The sequence below is a fragment of the Dipodomys merriami genome, unplaced genomic scaffold (genome assembly GCF_024711535.1).
Source record: "Dipodomys merriami isolate MVZ:Mamm:240054 unplaced genomic scaffold, mDipMer1.0.p SCAF_3, whole genome shotgun sequence".
Classification (NCBI taxonomy): domain Eukaryota; kingdom Metazoa; phylum Chordata; class Mammalia; order Rodentia; family Heteromyidae; genus Dipodomys; species Dipodomys merriami.
In genome coordinates, this window is record NW_027204492.1 from 38,189,373 (window position 1) to 38,210,629 (window position 21,257).

The following is a 21,257-nucleotide window of genomic DNA, read 5'->3' on the forward strand; positions in this document are numbered from 1 at the left end:
ATAAGGGCTGGGTATGAAGAATCATGACTATAATCCCAGCCACTTAGGAGACAATGATAGGAGGATCCTGGTTCCAGGCCATGATAAGTTAGCAAGGACCCTACATCAACAGAAAAGCTGGGTGTAGTGGTACACATCTATAATCTACTAGGGAAGTAGAGGGAAAGGGATTGAAGCCTGGGCAGAAATGCAAGACCCTATCTGAAAAAGACCCTATCTGAAAACCAAACTAAAGCAAAAAGGTTTAAGCTGTGGCTCAAGTAGTAGAGCACTTGTCTAGTATGCTCAAGGCCTTTAAACCCTTTAAACAGCAGGAAGGAAGGAAGGAAGGAAGGAAGGAAGGAAGGAAGGAAGGAAGGAAGGAAGGAAGGAAGGAAGGAAGGAAGGAAGGAAGGGAGGGAGGGAGGGAGGGAGGGAGGGAGGGAGGGAGGAAGGAAGGAAGGAAGGAAGGAAGGAAGGAAGGAAGGAAGGAAGGAAGGAAGGAAGGAGAAAGAGAAGGTAGGAGGGAGGGCGAGAGCAAGTAAGGGAGGGAAGAGTATAGAATTAATTCATAGAAGACTCTACACAGTCCTTTAATAATAGGAATCACCAACTGGGATTACAATAAATTTATTTTACTGTTTAAAACAAAATCAAGCCAAGGGCTGAAAGTATGGCTCAAGTTGTAGAGTGCTTGCCTTGAAAGGTTAGGGTCTTGAATTCTAGGCCCAGTTAAATAAATAAATACAAATTTAAAAGAAAAGTGAAATAAGCAAAATAAACTCAAAGTGTTACATTTATTTGTCACCCAAGTAATATTGGAACTAGACTATCAGGCTCCAAATAGAATTAGAAATTTTTTATCCAATCCAAGTCCATTAGAAATAAATGTGTTCTCTAATCCTATTTAGACTTTAGATCTTACCATTAGTTCTTCCATGAAATCACACAAAACTAAAAAGATAGAGCTAATGTTTCATGCATGTTCTTGAGAAAAAGGAATAACATCTTTATTTTATTATGCCCAGAGACAGAGTTCACTCCTCATCTAATCTCTACTCTAAATTCAATATTGGTAACAATTTCTTGAAAGCCTTTCACTTGTACAGCAGTTTATAATTCAGAGCCAACTTTAACAGGTATGACTTGTTGATGGCAAGAATAAGTGGAAAGGTGGTAAGCATCAGGTAAGGAGCATGATCTAGCTAGGACCAGGATGAAGAGGAGGAGGAGGAGGAAAGAGGAGGCTAGAAAGAGAAAAGGCAGTCCTGATTATATTGTTACTGAAATAATATTACCCTGAATGAACCTTAACCTATCCCAAGGACACAGGATTTACAACTTGCTTATGACACACCAGTAATCTCTTTAAGGAGAGATCATTTCTAATTTGAGGAAGGAAGAATCACACATCCTTTCTGATTCTCTTACTGCCTGTAATTTGGAAAGAAGGGTGTGTCCTTAGGACTGTTGTCTCTCAAATCCATCAAGACTGCATTGTTTGTTTGTTTTGTCAGTTGTGGGGCTTGAACTCTGAGCCTGGGCACTGTCCCTAAGCTCTTCAGCTCAAGGCAAGCGCTCTACCACTCCAGCCACAGTGCCACTTCCGGTTTTCTGGTGGTTAATTGGAGGGAAAGTGTAATGGACTTTCCTGCCCGGGATGGCTTTGAACTGTGATCCTCAGATCTTAGCCTCCTGAGTAGCTAGGATTACAGGTGTGAGCCACCGGTACCCAGCAAAACTGTAGTTTTTAAAAAATTATAAATATTTGTTCCTTTTCTTAGAATAAGCATCATACAGAAATGAGACTTTGTAGAGCTACCCATCACTCCAAATGATTATAAACTACATTCTGACTAAACCCAAGCTCCCCCAAAAGATCATCCAATCCATCTCCTCTGAAAGAATTGGGAAGGTTCCTGTTACATACCTCAACTTGCTGGCAGATCTGTATTAGTTTGGCCATTTGATTTTCTAGTTCACTGTTGCGCTTAACCAGGTTGGTGAGGTTCATCTCCAGAGTTTGCTGTCATCATAGAAGGTGTGAAGCCAGCAGGAAAAACAGAGGGAAAAAAGGACAAAAATAATGAGCTTGAGAGCCAATGTGATGATCAGTCAGTAAATAATTTGTTTTTCAGTGATAGGTATAGATCCTAGAGAATTACATGTGTTAGGGAAGTGCTCTAACACTAACCCATCCCAACCCATTAGACAAATATTACAAAGACTCACTAAACACCCATTATGCACCAAGCTCTATTCTAGGTACTAGTTAATCAGATGTACCTCTGTTCCAGACTGTCATTACTGAAGGAAAGATGACATTCATGACTTTGTAGGTGGATATAAGAATTTATTGACATTAAAGCAACCTAATGTTTTCAGAATATTTTATTCATTTTGACTTTCTAAAGTTATTTCATTGTCAATATCTTTTTTCTCCTTCATGCAATCCTTTAGTATATAAAAACAGTCATCATCATCTCTTTTACAGGTGAGTAGATTATGAAAAGTATGATTTATTGGATGATTAGTTTGCCAGACACTCTGGCATGGTAGTTCTATACATACTATTTAATAATTCTAATCATGTCATGAAAAAAAGATTAGCATTTTACTGATGAGAGAACTGAACTTCAGAGTGAAGTGTATATGGTACTGAGGAATCGAATCCCAGGCTTCATGCATGCTAGGCAAGCACTCTACCACTAGGCCACACTCCCAGCCCCAGAGTGAAGTTTAAGTGATTTATAGTCACATAACTAAGTTGCAGCAAAGCTAGGATTGGAGTCCATGTATCCAGTCCCCTATTTTAACTTGGTTATTCTGGTGAGATTTTTTTTGCCTTTTTTTTGTGGATATATTTATTAGTAGGCTGCTTCAATAATTTTTCTCACTCATCATCCCAACACCTTACAAAGTTTGTTTCAAATGAATTATACCAACATCCTGGACCTTCAAGCATTACTTCTCTTCATTGCTTCATTACTATCTCCATAGTTCCTCTAATTTGTAGTTGTTCAAAGTACATACATTTGGAAGAGAGGATGGGAAAGTTTGTGGGGAGTAAGGGGGTATGAGAAAAGAAAGGAGACTCATGTTCTTTGCTCTTTTCTGTCTTCTAAGTATCTGTAGCTTCCTAATAACTTTGGTACTGTTCCCACGATTACATCCCGGGGGATCTATTCACATTCACATAGACATATATATTTCTAGATGGACTAATCTGATTTCACTTGTTCTTAAACTGGATTCTGAGGACCAGCTATACTCTTACTTCATTTCTTGCCAGACCTCTCTTTGTTTCTTTGGCTTGATTCCCACTGGAGTAATTTTTCACCATTTATTTCCTTTTTCTCAGCTTGAGAGTATCTCTGATTTCTTTATCTTATGCATTTGCTTTTGTGCAGATGTACAAGGACATGAACTCAGGGCCTGGGAGTTGTCCCTTAGGTTTTTCAATCAAGGCTGGCATTTCTACCACATGAGACATAATTGCACTTCCAGCTTTTTACTGTTTAACTGGAGATAAGAGAATCACAGAATCTCCTGCATAGGCTGGCTTTGAACTGTGCGCCTCAGATCTCAGCCTTCTAGGTAGCTAAGAATTACAGACATGAGCCACTGATTTCTAGCTTTCTGATTTCTTTAATCCTATTCCATTTCAATCTGGGGTTTCCCTAGCAAATAAAATGGTAGGGAGGGAAAAAGGAAAGACAGTAATAATTTCAGTTTCATCTCTAAGATAAACTGATGTCAGAGAAGAAAGGAATTGGAAGCATAGAGATTTAATGCAACAAAATTTTTAATGAGCAACTACTTTGTTCAGGGTGCAGTAGTGACTTCACATAGAAGAGATGGAATTTTAATAGGCAATGATGGAAGATGTCAAGGTATTCCAAGCCACAGGGACTAGCTCACCTGTAGTCCTGGCTACTTGGAAGACAAATGTAGGAGAATTGCTTATGCCCATAAATTTGAAGCCAGCCTTAGTAATACAGCAAGACTCTGTCTCAAAAATATTAATAAAATATCAAGCATGTTCAAGGAATGGTAGTTTAGCTCAGCTTGAAGGGAGTATTAGTACTGGTGGGGACAGGCTGGAAATGTGGATCAAAGCTCTGTTATGAAGACTTTGGATATGCACCTTTTTTAATGGGGGGCATATCAAAAGCTGTAAACATGGCAATGACATAATTACACATGCATTTAGGGCAATACCCTAGCTGCAGCATGTGTGGCAAACTGAAACAAGAAGCCTGAAGACCGAGATTCTGAAAAAAATGGAGGCTGCTATACTCAAGGTAGTTGCTAATATAGTCTGAACCAATCTAAGAGGATGATGGAGAAACATATTTCAAGAAAGGATTTGTCACTGTGAAATATGCAGAGAAGATAAGAATAGTGAGTGGAGATAAAAGGCATCTGCATTTGGTAATTGGAGGGCACAAATAATCTTTGAAAAAGGAATTTCAGGATGGTTTTGGAAACAGATGCCCAATCATACGGGGTTTAAAAGGATGTCAGGAGTGGAAAAAGCGGCTCCTCTCCATAGATGAGTATGACAGAATTCAGTTTGATCAAGCTGAATTATTTGATCAAATAATCTTGTTTACATTAGAGAATAAGAATGAGATTTAGTAATAGACCCAATTGGTCAATAATTTCCTCTAGCAGAGTAATTCAAATTCCCAGGTAAATTAAATTCTATGTATCACAAAATGACTATATTGACATATTAGGTAAATAGAATGTAGATTGATGAATTCAGAGCTGAAACAATATTGAAAATCCATGTTTCCAAGTGTAATGTGTTTCCATTCAAATGTGAGAGTCCACAGGGAGGATGTTCTTAACAAGTACATGTGACCTGTTGCAACACTAGTCCTGAAATTGATATTTCATGAATTATTCATGTGCATAGCAGGACTCAGATCCCTGTTGTGTGATCCTCATGTATGGCTTTGATCTGAGGTTCATGGTTTTTATAAATCTACTGAATACAAAAATTAGAGCTGAACACATAATTTGGGGTCTGGTTAGACTATGGGCTTTGGGTTACCATCACAAAATTATGGCAAATGGTTAGTGTGCTATGGCCTCCTAGCAATTTTCAGATTGCCAGCACGTTTTAACAACTAGAACTGACAAGATGACTCTAATTTCAACCTTGCTTCATTAATATGAAAATGCTTTGAAAAATAGATCTTTGGCTAATGAAAACACCATCTGTTGATGGCTTTTTGCCACTGTTTTCTTACATTATGAGACATAATTTGAAGAAAACACTGAACATTTACTTACTCACTTCCTATTCATTTACAAGGAATTAAAGTCTTGTCTCAAACTGGAATTGATTCTCAATAGAGAACATATGCAAAGGGAAGCAGAATTGAAGCGATTATGCAGTCTATTTCCCCACTCATTCCTTATCATGCCTAGCACTGACAAATCATTTGGTACTAAAATTTCTGGGCCACTCTAGGTTTCAATGACTTGATTGATTTAGTCAAGTAATTATCTAGTCTATACAGCGGCTGAGTAAACATAGAGGATTTGTGTGTGTGTGTGTGTGTGTGTGTGTGTGTGTGTGTGTGTGTGTGTGTGTGTGTGTGTATCTGTGTAAAATCTTTTATAACAAAATAAACATGTTATTCAGTTTTAAGGAATTTGTTATTTCGCCCCCTTCTTGTACAGTCTAGTTAATGACTGGGCTAGGTTCCCTCTGCCCAAACCTGGTGAGTACAACTTTTATCAAAACAGCTAAACTGTGACAGCAAGTTAGCCAAAGTGGCAGAGAGATTGGAACGGAGATATCTGCTGGGAGGAAATGAGGACAAGAGATTGGCAGGGTAAGCAGGATGAAGCTCCATTTCCTGCTGCAGGAGGTAATCTCTGGGTCCTTCTCTGCTTCCCTTTTTGTGAGGGCTAGAGAAGCCATTTTAGCTTATGACACTGTGAGAACCTGTTCACCTTCAGATGGCACCATTCTAGCAAACACACCAAATGTGCATGTGTCTAAACAGCACAAAATGAGGGGAAGATTTGGCCATCTTTTCGTATTTGAGATATTAGAAGGCCTGCATTAACTAAATTGGCAGTCTACACTGATTCCATTTTCACCAAGTTCCATTTCATCTATGTCATATAGATTCAGACCTTTGTGCTCTGTAGTTATCTTTCTAAGGGATGAACATATTTTGCTATCTGAGAAGTCAGGAACAGGCCATTCTTCTTCCAGACAGCATCCTATTTAAAAAATAAATGGCCTCTCTAACCCTCTCAAATAATTGCTGCTTTTTTCCCCTTCTCTAGACCCAGGTTATTTCTGGTAACATTTCTCAATGGCTCTCTTAAAAAACCTAGCTGTATGTAAAAATATCAGCTCTTCATTATTCTTATGGCACAAGCTGGACTCTAATCTCCACTTTGCATGTTCTGGGAAGGCACATGTATTCCCACACGTTTGCACACTTACACACACACTGACCTGACACTGTAAGTCTTAAAGCTGAAAACGGGATGTAGCCTTTCTGTTTGTTTTATTGAAACATCTAGTATTGTTATGAAATGCCTGTAAGCTCTCCTGCTTTCCAAAAAGTACAAGGGGAACATTATCTAAACCTGGGCAAGATTCAATCTTGGAGTTTTAATGTGGGAATTGAACCTTGGGTAGAGAGGGTAGGAGAGAAACATGAAGAAGGAAAGAAAAACTCATTCATGAGTCATCCCAATTGATAGAAGATAACTTTGTCTTTAAAAACAATCTGAGCCAGTGACTCCATTTCCTCTTCTTTGGTATCTTCTTTATGAGCATACACTGACATCCTCCCATCTTCCAAAAACTACAAGTCAGAATTTTGGGGTGGGGGTGGTCACATTCTACCTTCTTTCTTAGCTGCCTGTCTTAAAATACTTACTTTGCTTTTGCTTCAGTCTGTCACTTTATGTATCAATTACATATGGCCTTTCAACAACAGAACACACCATCTGGTTAACAAACTGAAGCCCACACCCTTATGCCAGAGTTTATTCATTCCCAAAACATTTATTTGCTGTTGTATAGACACAGGCTACATCCCAGAATGAGATGCGGGTGATACACTGGATGTATATCACATAGGTCTACTCTAGTTGAGGCTTGTAAGAGAATCGCTATTCAGGCAAAATAAAACAAGTTGTTATCTCCTACATTTCAGAAGACTCTACAACCTTTGAGCAAAGATCCAACCTTCCTATTTCCAGAGTACTATCAAAACCATACCACATCCCCTCACCTTCACTTTAGATGCATATGTCACAATTAAACCTCCAGCTTAACTTGGTAAGTTATTATTTGGACCTCAAGAAAGAAAATCTAAATCCAGTGTTTATTTTGATTATACCCACTCAGAATAGTGAGACAAAGCCAACTCAATTTTCCTGGAGGCATTGGGTTATATTCTACTTGCACTATTCAGTGCCATCTTTTCATGTACATTCTCTTCTTTGTTGTTCATATGCTCTCCCTTCACATCTAATTTCTAATACATGGTGTTCTGCAAGGCTCGATCTACTGAGTTGACCTCACCTCAGCTCATTACTGCACTGCTTTGTCTTAGCACTGTAGACATTGAAATTCATTTCTATAGCCCTGATTTTGGTGCCCTGGAAAGGCCTGATTTCAGTTCCTCCTAGAGCACTTATACTTTCAGTATTAGAGTACTCTGTGCTGTGCTTCCCCTCTTCTACATGTTTGAACACAATTTCTCTCCTGTTTAGAACCCTCCCCCCTCTATGACTCCACTGACATCCCCTAGCTGGGGTTTGCACAAACTCACCAAAAGTCTCTTCTACCATCCCTCTTATGCTTTCTTACAATTCTCTGTGCTTATTCTGTCCTTAGTTTTCTCTCCCCTGATACCAAGCTGAAAACTCTATCAGATCTGAGACTATGCTGTGCTTTATCACAGTAACCCAAACACCTCTCTTGGCATGTAATAGATATTCAATGAATGATGAATTAATGAATGAATGACCCATAATCACAATTATCTCAAATGTAAAGTTAAAGCATCATCTATAATCACTTGCTCATTCTCAAGTCCTGCCAATTCTTTCTCTATTGACTCTCTAATTGACACTTCTCCAAGAAGTTCATCTATGATGTTTTGGTTTTGAGCTTGATGATGCCGTTTGCCTCTGTGCTTCAGAGCATTCTATGCAAATTTCTGTCATAGTGCTTACCATACTAATTCTGTAATTGCCTTTTAAGTCAAAATGCATCATGGCAAAGACTATGGTTTCCTGTGGCCCCTGCTCCTACCACAGTGTCCAAAATAAACTGTAAACAAGGTGTTTACTGTTTCTTCAATGAATTAATGGATGAATCCTTCAACTAAATTTTTGATGTTACAGCTAAACTTATTGGCTGTTCTAGCTTCAGAGTAGACAGGGAATATGGCATTGCTTAATATAACCTTCCATGCGCATGATAGCCATTATCACATTTCCCCCTTAAACTTCACTGTTTTGAGTTCAATAATTCTCATTTCCATAATCTTTCCTCACCTATATTATATTTTTGTATTATGTTTCTTTGCCCAATAATAACAGACAGGATTTTCATCAATCAAGCAACAACGTGAGTCAATATTTTGCACACTGTTCTGAAATGATCTTTACCACTTTCAGATGTTGATGAGAAGACTTGGGACAAAACAACCTACATCCATAAAGATATGAGCACATATAATAAGAATATCTGCTGGGCGCCAGTGGCTCAGGCTTGTAATCCTAGCTGAGATCTGAGGATCATGGTTCAAAACTAGCCTGGGCAAGAAAGTCCATGAGACTCTAATCTCCAATAAACCACTAGAAAACCGGAAGTGGTGCTGTGGCTCAAGCAGTAGAGCACTCGCCTTAAGCTGAAGAGCACAGGGACAGTGCCCCAGCCCAGAGTTCAAGCCCCAGAACCGACCGCCCGCCCCCCCCCCCCAAAAAAGAATATCTACTTGTTAAACTTTCTCTCAAACCAAAGTAGCAACAGAAGACAGAAAACATCTTTCAACACAGGGTTCTATTACTACTAAGTACAGAACCAGAAAAATCAATAGAAATCCTGGAAAATGGCATACTGATATACAGCCACAGAGTCCTTCTTGGCCACTGATTCATGCAAGAATATACATGCTTGTATATGATACATATGTATGCAAATATATCCTTTTGAAACCCTGTCTCTCATAAAAACTCTCTTTCCCTCCCTCCCCCCTTCTCTTGGACACCAGTCAAGATGTCACTAACTCTTTCTCTCCCCCTCCCTCCCTCCCTCCCTCCCTCCCTCCCTCCCTCCTTCCCTCTCTCTCTCTCTCTCTCTCTCTCTCTCTCTCTCTCTCTCTCTCTCTCTCTCTTTCTCTCTCTCTCAGACACCAGTCAAGATGTCACTAAACAGCTCAGGCTAGGCTCAGCCTCAGTTTCCTTAGTGCTGGAATTACAAGTGTGAACCATCAAGCCCTGACCCTAAAGATGTTTCCTTACTCTTTGTTTTTAATGGGGGGGGGCAGTGCTGAGGATTGAGCTCAAAGTACTCAATAAGCTCTCAACCTCTGGTGTCACATGTCCAGTCATTTGTTTTCATATTTTGCTTCTGAGATAGGGTCCTATGGACTTTTCCTAGGTGGTATAAATTCATGACACTCTTATCTCTGTTTCCCAAGCAACTAGGACTTTCTTCTTTCATATTCCTATTGGTTTAGAAATAGTCAAATGCTCACTGGCACATAATTAAGAGGGTACCTGTCTTAGCCAACAGAAGTGGGTGTCAAGTGGGTGAATAGACAAATGACTAGGAGAAGGTGGCATCTGAGTGAGAATGGAAGAATGGATGACAGAATGACTGAGTAGGAAGGACAAGTAATCAACTGTGATAAGATTCTAGAATATCATATTTTCAAACCTTTAACTCTAATCAAAACTTTCCTTTGAACATTCTCCAAGTCCCATATCTCTTGTTTCCTTGTCTGTCAACCTTTAGCTCTCTGTGTCTCAGTCTCTCTTCATGTGTATGTGTGTGTGTGTGTTTGTGCACATACATGCACCCACATGCTTGTGAATATGCATGCACACATGTATTTTGCTTTCCCATGGCAAAAGGCACTCTAATTCCAGGTAATTTTACAGAACAAAGTCCTTGTATGTAAATGTAACTTCATTTAACAACTATTGTAGTAATGAATTTGTGGAAATGTAATGAGAAAAAGAAAATGTACTTGTTTATTCCTTTCAGGAAATTCCTGTATTCCCACTGATTTTCATCAGCTATATTTTTGGCAGGCTATGGGCATGGAAATGTGAGGACATCACTCTCAAATAGAATTGTAATAATCACATCTGATTTATACAGATGTCACCAAAGGGTTAGAGAGTTGGAAAATCCAGCAATCAGAATGAATAGGCATTTAAAATTAAAGACATGCCATACTTTTTCTAACATTCTGATTTTTAAAATTGTCAGTAGTTCACAGGAGGCATTTTTCAGACTTCTAAAGTATTCATAATGGCAAGTCTGATTTATATTTGCTAAAACGAGAACCAAAGCAAGCTACAGACACTAATGTACCTCCTAGAAAAATATAACAAAGCTAGGTGTGGTGGTTTAGGCCTGTAACCCCAACAAGCAGAAGATGAAAGCAGGAGGATCTTGAGTTTGAGGGCAGCATGGGCTCCATAGTGAATTCCAGGAAAGCCTGAACTAAAAAGTAAAACTCTACCTCAAAAAACCAGCCTAGAGCCAAGAGCCAGTGGCTCATACCTGTAATTCTAGCTACTCAGGAGACTAAGACCTGAGGATCACAGTTCATAGCCAGCCCAGGCAGGAAAGTCTGTGACACTCTTTTTTTTGGGGGGGGGGGTCCAGTCGTGGGGCCTGAACTCTGGGCCTGGGCGCTGTCCCTCAGCTCTTCAGCTCAAGGCTAGCGCTCTACCACTTGAGCCACAGCGCCACTTCCGGCTTTTTTCTTTTTGCTTATGTGGTGCTGAGGAATCGAACCCAGGGCCTCAGGCATGCAAGGCAAGCGCTCTACCACTGAGCCACCTTCCCAGCCCCATCTGTGACACTCTTATCTCCAATTAACCACCAGAAAACCAGAAGTGGCACTGTAGCTCAAGTGGTAGAGCACTCTCCTTGAGCTGAAGAGCTCAGGGACAGCGTCCAGGCCCAGAGTTCAAGCCCCACAACCAACAGCCTATATGGTAGTGTACACTTATAATCTCAGCTATGTGGGAGGTACAAAGAGGAGGATCAAATTCTGAAGCTCACCCAAGCAAAAAGCACAAGACCCTGTCTGCAAAAGCAAAAGGTCTAAGAGCATGGTTGAGTACTTACCTCTAAACCACAAGGCTGTGAGTTCAAACCTCAGTAGCACCAGGGAAAAAAAAAGAATTTCCACAACCATGACAGCTTAATTTATTTAGATTTTTATTAAATATACACGAGGTGTGCTAGAGCTCAGGAAGATAGATAGATAGATAGATAGATAGATAGATAGATAGATAGATAGATAGATAGATAGATAGATAGATAGATAGATACACACATAGAAGAAAAACGGGGAGGGGAGGGGAAAGAAAGAGTAGGGAATGTTTAGTCTCTAGGACATGCATTATACTTATGGTGTGTTGAAATGGACTTGTAGAATTTGAATTGAGCATTAAAGAATAGGTAGAATTTCTAAGTAGATCAAATTGAAAAGCAAAAGTGAAAGTTAAACATGAAAGCTGGGCACCAACGGCTCACAACTGTACTCTTGTCTACTAAGGAGGCTGAGATCTGGTTCAAAGCTGGCCTGGGAAGAAAAGTCTATGAGATTTTTATCTCCTATTAACCAGCAAGAAACCAGAAGTGGAGCTGTGGCTCAAGTGGTAGAGCACTAGCCTTGAACAAAAAAGGTTAGGGACAGTGCTCAGACCCTGAGTTCAAGCCCCAGGACCAGAACAAAATCCTAAGAACAAAAAGTGAATGGAATGTTTAGTGAACAGGAGATTCATTGGGGTAGATGAAGGTAGCATATTCGAGATTAGTAAGGGAAAACAAAAATGAACATCACAGAAATTAAGTTGTACAGATTTAGAATATTAAGTTGAGTCTGTCAGCAATGGAGAGCCTCAGAAAGTTGATCTGTTTATGAAGCCAGTATTTATTAATACAATAACATCAATCTTTGAGAAGAGGAAAAATTTATGTGATGCTGAAAATTCCGAAATGTGAAGCAGTTATAGAAATGTGGCATACACTGTGACTATATATACATACAAACTGAGAGTGTAATAATAGAACAAATAATTACTCTGGTAGGCCTTATGGTACAGGAACACCAGTATTCTTTTTTTTTTTTGATCGGTTGTGGGGCCTTGAACTCTGGCTTGGGTGCTGTCCCTGAACTCTTCAGCTCAAGGCCAACACTCTACCACTTGAGCCACAGTGTCACTTCCAGCTTTTTCTGCTTATGTGGTGCTGAGGAATTGAACCCAGGGCCTCATGCATGCAAGGCAAGCGCTCTACCACTGAGCCACCTTCCCAGCCCCACCAGTATTCTTTTAAATAAAATAATTAATTGACCAGTAGTAGTCTTCTGAAGGATGTGTTTCTTACAGCTGAATTCTATATAGGTAAGCTTAAAAAATTAAATAAGAAGTAAATACCCTAAAAACTCTCACCTCTTTTGAGTATGTATTAAGGAGACAAGATAACTTCCAGTTATTCTGACATTCCCCCTATAACATAATTTGCTTACTTTGTTGAACATATAAATATTAGAGACTACTAATTCTAATCACAGAGGTTAGTACCGAAAAGGCAACTCTAACTAGATACTATATTGGAAATGAACTTTACAGGAGGGGGCAGGAGAGGAGTTAGGGCAGGAGGAGGGGAAGAATGGGAGGAAATTAGAGGGTAAATTCATTACCTTACTTATGTAATTGTAACTCCTCTGTACTTTACCTTTATAAAATTTTTTAACAAGTGAAATTCCAGAGTCAAAAAACAAACAAATAAATAAAAAGAAGCACTACCTCACATACAGACCAAAGAGTTAACACCCTTGATATAAATATTTAGATATATTGCTTAGAGGTACACACACACACACACACACACACACACACACACACACACACACACACACACACACACACACACACACACACACACACACACACACACCATACAAACACACTAACAGCTTCTGCAACTCAGCAGTCTCCTTTCTCCTTAGAAAAGACTCAAGCATGGGCTGGGAAGGTGGTTCAGTGGTAGAGTACTTGCCTTGCATGCATGAGGCCCTGGGGATTCCTCAGCACCATATAAGCAAAAAGAAAAAAGCCGGAAGTGGCGCTGTGGCTCAAGTGGTAGAGCGCTAGCCTTCAGCTGAAGAGCTGAGGGACAGCTCCCAGGCCCAGAGTTCAGGTCCCACAAGCAGACCCCCCCCCAAAAAGAGAAAAGACTCAAGCATATCAAGAGACCCTTAAAGGCTTTTTTAATTTAAAATTAATACAAAGAACTAAGTATAAGTGACACTAAAAGTCAGACTTCCTTTCTGGTTAATGTGCAGAATTAATATCCTTTATATCCTTTCATACTTGGCAGCACACCAAAGTGACCCCTCCTTCACACATGGGAATACATGCACACGCACAGGCACACATACACACAGAACCTCCTTCTCCTCTCTGATGTTCAAGATATTCCAGACTATATAACAAAATACACATTTGGAAGTGATTCATATGTTTCCACTCTCCATCTGAATATAAGTGAAAAATAGTTTCCATTTAATTTATAATCAGAATTTTCTGCACATTTCCTTAAAAATTAAAGGGAACGTATTTAAAAATCTGGCCTTTTTCCTCCAAAAATTACTGCTTAGCTGCAGACTAAAGTATCTTTTGATAAAATACTTTTCTGTTCCTTCCATCTCTGGAGATGATGGCTATAACTGCATGATGCCAAATGTCTATTCAATCATCCAGTGTTTTCATGTTTTCAAATAGCTGGTATTCTGTAGATACAGGCTTACTCTATCCAGTGTTTTTACAGTACATATGGATGCAGAGATTTCTGTTTGGAATATTTCTCAAGGCCAGTGCCTTATTATAGTCCTAACACCTGCAAATATTTGGCAGATTGTTCCATCCTGTCCATATCCCTTACTCTTCCTGCAACCCCACCCTCATCTTTTGCCAATGTAGCTGTAAATATATATATAATATTTCCTTTTCTTGATGTTGCTGGTCATTTAACTACAACCAATAAAATATGCAGTTGCTGAAGCAGAAAGAAAAGTTTTAAATTGCATTTCATGGGAAAAACTTAGGTCCAAAACAAAGTGATAGCAGGCTATAGTAGAAAGGATAGTCAACATTGTCAGGCACCAGTGGCCCTGTAATCCTAGCTACTCAGGAGCCTGAGATCTGAGGATTTTGGTTCAAAGCCAGCCCAGGCAGTAAAGTCCGTGAGACTCTTATCTCCAATAAACCACTAGAAAACTGGAAGTGGTGCTGTGGTTCAAGTGGTAGAGCGCTAGCCTTGAGCGGAAGAGCGCAGGTACAGCACCCAAGCCCAGAGTTCAAGCCCCACGACCGACCAAAAAAAAAAAAGAAAGAAAGAAAGAAAGAAAGGATAGTCATCTAGAGTCTGAATTTCAGTTACAGTTCACTCCAAGCAATTCTGTGACTTTTAACAAAATAACCTATCAAAGCCCATTTGACTAGACCAGATCCAAGGCCTAACATATTTGATTCTAAGAATTGAGGTCAATGAAATTATTCTCCTCTTCAGCCTTAATAAAAATGAGCAGGTCACCTTGAGTGAAATCAAAAGATAAACACTGACTTTTATCTACTTTACATATTAATAGTTATCAAAAGAATCACAAACCATTGTTAGTGTGGCTATTCTCAATAATATCTACAGTAAATTACAGAAGAAAAATTCATCCTATTCTGAGTACTCACCACCAACATTTTTACATAAGTTCAAATAAATTTTTCAGATCTGGGAGAAAGAAAATCTCCACTCCTGGGGCTGGGAAAGTAGCTTAGTGGTAGAGTGCCTGCCTCGCATGCATGAGGCCCTCGGTTCAACTCCTTGGTACCACATAAAACAAAAAATAAAAGAAAATCTCCACTCCCTTTTTTTACCTCTCTTTCCATACTGTCTGTATCTTCTAGCTTGGCCTAGGTCCACAGATCCTATTTGGGAGTACTAATCTCAGTATTAATTTCAACTCTTTTTTTTGTCTAGAATCTTTGTTAAATGGCTTCCATCTTAAGGGAAATTATGCCACATAGCAGGTAGGTAACGAGAATAAAACATTTAGGTAGATCTGACATTTGTTAACATCCATGTGAGGTAGGGAGACTTTAAAACTAGTCATTTGACTTGAACATAAGTATTATATGGTACAACATATAGAAATATCACAATAAAGCCCCTTTGTACAATTAACATGTCAAAAAAGAATAGAAGGAATATTATATGCCGTAACAACTTTAGAAAGCTGCCCAATGAAAATAAATGAAAGATTTGGACTTTAGGTGAGGATTGTAGACAAGTTCTTCAGCCTGTAATCCAACAATAGTCAACTTGAGCACAAAATTTGATACTGGATGAATTTATTATCTTCAGGTAAATTTTTTTAAATTTTATTTTCTTGTAAAGATGCTGTACAGAGAGGTTACAGTTATATCAGTAAGGTGATGAGTACATTTCTTGTTGGGCATTGTTAGCTGGGTATTTAACCATAACTCCTAATATTGCAATACACTGAAGTTTCTTTTTTAAGCAAGGCTTGGATTAGCCCTGGGTTCAGTGCTTAATAACAAACTGTAATGACCAATGACAAACTTTTGTTTCTTTACTGTACTGAGTATGCAAATATAAACATACACTAATGTCTTCCACCAAAATCTGTCATCTGCAAAAATACACTCAGACATGTCCACCCACACCTACACAGTGACACACCCAAGCATATGCAAATGATCACCTATGCTAATTGCAGTACACCTACACAGGTATTCACATACTTAAAAGAAGAGGTAAAATGATAATAGAAAAGATAATGTATAATATGTCACTGACAGGAGAAAGGCTGTTGCTTCCCTGAATGGACTTCTAGTGGATCTGGTCATTTGCCAACACCTCCACAACTCTCCAGAAGTGTATAAATAAAAGCAAATCCTAGCAAGAGCTTCCGGTGAGTAGATTATGCCTCAACTTGAAGTTAGCTCACTCATGACTTATTTTATTAGGGAACTTGCTAACTACGTAACTACATACTACATTGAGTCAGTTATGTGAGGGATATTCCCCAGAATTCTTACCTTGAGTTTCTCAAATCGATCATTCAGGGAGGCGACCTGATGGTCTCGGTGACGACCCACCAGTTTGCATAAGGCACAGATCAATTGGTCATCAGATACACAGTACATGTTCACTTTCTCATTCTCATGGTCCAGACAGGTGATCCCTCGGAGATGTGTGTCTGGCACTGGTTCCACCAGGCGATGGCTGGTGAAAGGTTTCTTGTTGGGGTGAGTGGCCCGAAGGCAACGGTCACAATAGGAGACCTCACAGGTGATGCATGTTTTCACAGCATCCCTTGGTGGGTCCTGCTCACAGAACTGGCAAGCAATTCGCTCACTAGACATGGCGGAGCTGGGCCTGTAAGTCCTCTCCCGGCGGCTCTCACTTGGGGAATTAGGCCCACTAACTGAAGCCTTCTGGAAGCGATCAATAATGTTCTGTAGGGTCACATTCCTCTTGAGGCCATCCAGGCCCCGGTGGTTCAACGAGATAACATACCGGCACGTAGGGCACTGGAAAGCAGTAATAGGTTCAATGGATTCACCAGAGCTACAGCTTGAGACCAAGATGCGATGGGCACAGCTGAAGCACAGGCTATGAGCACAAGGAAGCAGAAGGGGGTCTTCAAACAACTCAAGGCAGATTGGACAGGTCAATTCAGACTCCAGTGTTTCCATCTTTAGTGAAAATAATCCTGCTGAGGCATTAAGAACCACAGAGGCTGGGCTTTCACCTGCAAGGAATACAAAGCAAGCATCATTAAGCATTTTCAAAGGGAAAGTAGATATAGCATCAATTGTACTCTAACCAATGGAAGCCATATATGCTGGACTCCCTAGGGATGCTTGAGCAATACAAAAGAGATTTGGGTATTAATCAGGAAGCCTTTCTTCCCCTTTCAAGCATTGTTTTTGACAAATGCTTGAGTTTATTTTCCTGCACTAATAAATAGAACTGAGTGGCCATCTCTGAATCCTAGTTTCCTGATTAACACTACCATTGCAGCTCATGGCATTGGTATGGACCATTCTTCCACATATTCTCTACTGACATCCTTTCTCCTGGATTGTGATGAGATGGAGGCCCTGCAAAAATCTCAATTTCCATTGTCCAACACCGTTCTCTATTTCACGTCAAGACAAGATATAAGGGCTGCTCCTGTTTCACATACAGTAGAAGGAAAACAAGGCTATATTTCAAACTAACTCACTACTTCCTGAAATGATTCCATTCTGAGTCTGCATAAAAGAGAGAGAGAGCTTAGAAAAATGCAGTTCTCTGTGCAAGATAATAAGTTCTTCTTCAGAGTGTGAACTTAAATTACTTCCTATTACCACGTGGAAATTTCTGTTCTATCTCATTTCTAGTAAACTGAGTTACTAGAGACAAAAGATGATCGTTTTCACCTTCACTTTCTTTCCTCACCTTCAGAAAACTTCTCATTTCAATGAGCTGAATGGGGAATACTTTCAACTTTTTTACTTATTCAGCAATACTTGGTGATCAATGATGAAGTCATATTACCTTGTGGCTTCGGTTTGGTGTCATTATTAAATGCCTGCTGAACTATCACAAGCCTGATAAGTTATGTTTCTTTTCATACTTTCTAAGGTACAACATAACACAAGTCAAGTTCTACATAGAGTTTAGCAGGGCAAGAGGCTAGAACTTTACTGATCTGGTAACATAAATTTTAGTGTGCATCAGAAAGTAAAAGAAGTCACTAAGTGATAAGAAACTAACCACTCAGTCAACCAATCTGTTCACCCATGAGAATTTTCTATAATGCATGTATTATATATTTTATTGTTTTTGTAATGATGATATACAGAGGGGTTACAGTTACATAAATCAAGTAATGAGAACACTTCTTTTTAAACAGCATCACTCCTTCCCTAATTCTCTCCCAGTTTTTCCTTCCTGTACCCACTCACAACGTAGTGTTTTGTGAGTACCACTGCTTTATTTGTTCACCCTTTATCCCTTTATCCCATCTGTGCCCCTATTTACCCTCCCAAAACAGACAAACTTAGAAACAAGATTGAGCTGAACATACAGATACTTATTACCATGAGCTGTCCATTCATTAAAATCTATCACATAAATATTGTAAGTTAGACTTAGCTAAGAAAAATATAAAAAATATTGTTGGAGAATGTTCATCCTATTTATAGAAATGGGAAAGGAATCTTTTGAGTCTGACTAGTTTTTATTCATCATCTCATTGGCATTAGGAACCCTCATCAGTGCTTGAATTCTGGACTGTAGTGTTGATATTTGTTCAGATATTAACATTTATCAGTGAGAGTTGCATAGCCTTTTTATGGGATGCATAAAGATGGAGTACAATTATACTCAATGCAAAGTACAATGGATGCACAATCTAAAAGCTGCTTCTAAATCAAATATTTTACATGCACTGAACTATTTAATGAAATCTACAGGAAATTTGTCTGTAATAGGGAAGGATCTTACTGTAAAACCACAACTCTCAGTTTAGTATTTTCAAGGGTTAATGTATAGCCTAATGTAACACCTATCAGCATTCACCTGCACAAGTGAAAACTTTATATAAAGTGTATCTTATGGAATCTTAGAATTGGAAGGGAAGATTTGGGGGGGAGGCGGTTTGAGCCACAGCACCACTTCTGGCTTTTTCTGTTTGTTTGTTTGTTTGTTTTGTCTTTTTCTGTTTATGTGGTGCTGAGGAATTGAGGAATCAAACCCAGGGCCTCATGCATGCAAGGCAAGCACTCTACCACTGAGCCACCTTCTCAGCCCTGGGAAGAGTTTTTAAAGAGGAAAAATTACAGCTTTCATTGAAGGCAGGAATTTTGCCTTCAAGTTATTTCTCTCTGTGTTCAAATTCAACATGTCCATAAGTGAACTTTTTTTTTTGTCTGTGGTGGGTCTTGAACTCTGGGCCTGGGTGCTGTCCCTCAGCTCTTCAGCTCAAGGCTAGCACTCTATCACTTGAGCCACTGAACCACTTCCAGTTTTCTGAGCGATTTATTGGAGATAAGAAAGTCATCGAGGGCTCGGAAGGTGGCTCAGTGGTAGAGTGCTTGCCTTGCACGCATGAGGCCCTGGGTTCGATTCATCAGCACCACATAAGCAAAAACAAAAAAGCCAGAAGTGGCGCTGTGGCTCAAGAGCTAGAGTGTTAGCCTTGAGCTGAAGAGCTGAGGGACAGTGCCCAGGCCCAGAGTTCAGGCCCCACAACCGGACCACCTCCCCCCCCCAAAAAAATGTCATCAAGTTTCCTGTCCAGGCTGGCTTTGAACCACTATCCTCAGATCTTATTCTCTTGAGTAGTTAGGATTACAGGTGTGAGCTATTGGTGCCCAGCTTCATAAATGAACTTATATACCACCACTACTGCCATAAAAATAAGTCTACCACACTTTCAACTTTCCCTTCTTGGTGAATATTACCAACCAAGCTTAGAAACTTAGGAGCTCTCTCACTTATCATTTCAACCACCAGTGACTTATAAAACATTATGCTTTAATTTATATGTGTGTGTGTGCATGTGTGTGTGTGTATATATATATACACATATATATGTATATACATATATATGTATATATACACATATATGTGTATATATATGTATATATACACACATATAGATGTATCTACATACATCTATATATGTGTATATATATACGTATATGTGTATATATATATACATATATATATATATATATATATATATATATATATATATAACTGTAACTGTAGCTAATTCTGCTCTTCATGGGCATCAGCAATATTTCTGGTGCCAATCCTGGGCATTGAACTCAGGGGCTAGGTGATATTGCTGAGCCAGTTCGCTCAAGAGTAGTACTCTCCCACTTGTGCCACAGCTCCATTTCTGGCTCTTTGGTGTTGATTGTAGTCCCACATATAGATGTTTTTGCTCAAGCTGAGTTTGAACCATGATCCTGAGATCTCAGCCTCCTGAGTAGCTAGGGCTGTAGATGTGAGGCATAGGCACCCAGCTAACAATTTTTTTTAATTTTCTTTTTTTTTTTTTTTTTTTTTTTTTTTTTTTTTTTTGTCGGCCGTGGGGCTTGAACTCTGGGCCTGGGCGCTGTCCCTCAGCTCTTCAGCTCAAGGCGAGCGCTCTACCACTTGAGCTACAGCGTCACTTCCGGTTTTCTGGTGGTTTATTGGAGATAGGAGTCTCACGGTCTCTCCTGCCCGGGCTGGCTTTGAACCGCGATCCTCAGATCTCAGCCTCCTGAGTAGCTAGGATTACAGGCGTGAGCCACCAGCGCCCGGCAATTTTTTTAAATTTTCAATCACAGTATGACACCTCCCCCTAAATAGGTTTTCAATAATTATTAGTTATTGATTACTTAGACCACAAGTAAGAAGCACTCATTTCCTAGGTTCTGAGTACTGTGATTAAAAAAAAAACTTTACACATTTCATTAAATACTTTCAGAAAGCCTGTGAAACAGGTATCATTGCTGTATTCATTGTATAGTTAGGAAAGTGGAGTTCATAGCCAATAAATAAATCAACTAGGTACATACATACCCAGAGAACAGGTCAGTCTAGTTCTAGTGTCTGTCCTCTTTCCTCTACACCTTATTTCAATCATATCACCTACTTCACTGAAGTTTATCTTGACAATTTACCAGAGGGTTTCTAAGTGGCATGTTTCCGCTTCTATTTTTGTCTGAATGTGCCTACCTCATTCTGAGCCACTCCAGAATCATATCTGTTCCCTATAGGCCCATCTCCACTTTACATTGCACATCTATTTATTACTATCTGTTCCAGAGCTACATGTCTGTATTCTTCAATGTCTGTGGTGGAAGCTACCTGAGTTGTCAGAAGCATTGGGGAAAGGCATGTCTATGTGTTGAAAACTATACAAAATCAAGAAGAGTGCCACAGATCTACTGCTCCAGGAGGG

General features: G+C 39.5%; 1 protein-coding gene across 6 annotated transcripts in view; it reads right to left on the reverse strand.

Moving 5' to 3' along the window:
- The window catches only part of Mid2 (midline 2), a 110,240-nt gene that overhangs the window by 76,629 nt on the left and 12,354 nt on the right, over positions 1-21,257 (reverse strand). For all 6 annotated transcript variants that reach the window (XM_070039953.1, XM_070039951.1, XM_070039949.1 and 3 more), the window contains exons 2-3: positions 16,345-17,060; positions 1,910-2,005 (exon numbers count right to left, since the gene is read on the reverse strand). In XM_070039953.1, coding sequence (XP_069896054.1) covers positions 1,910-2,005; positions 16,345-17,004 — 756 coding nt within the window. In that variant the 5' untranslated portion in view covers positions 17,005-17,060. The remainder of the gene's footprint in view (positions 1-1,909; positions 2,006-16,344; positions 17,061-21,257) is intronic.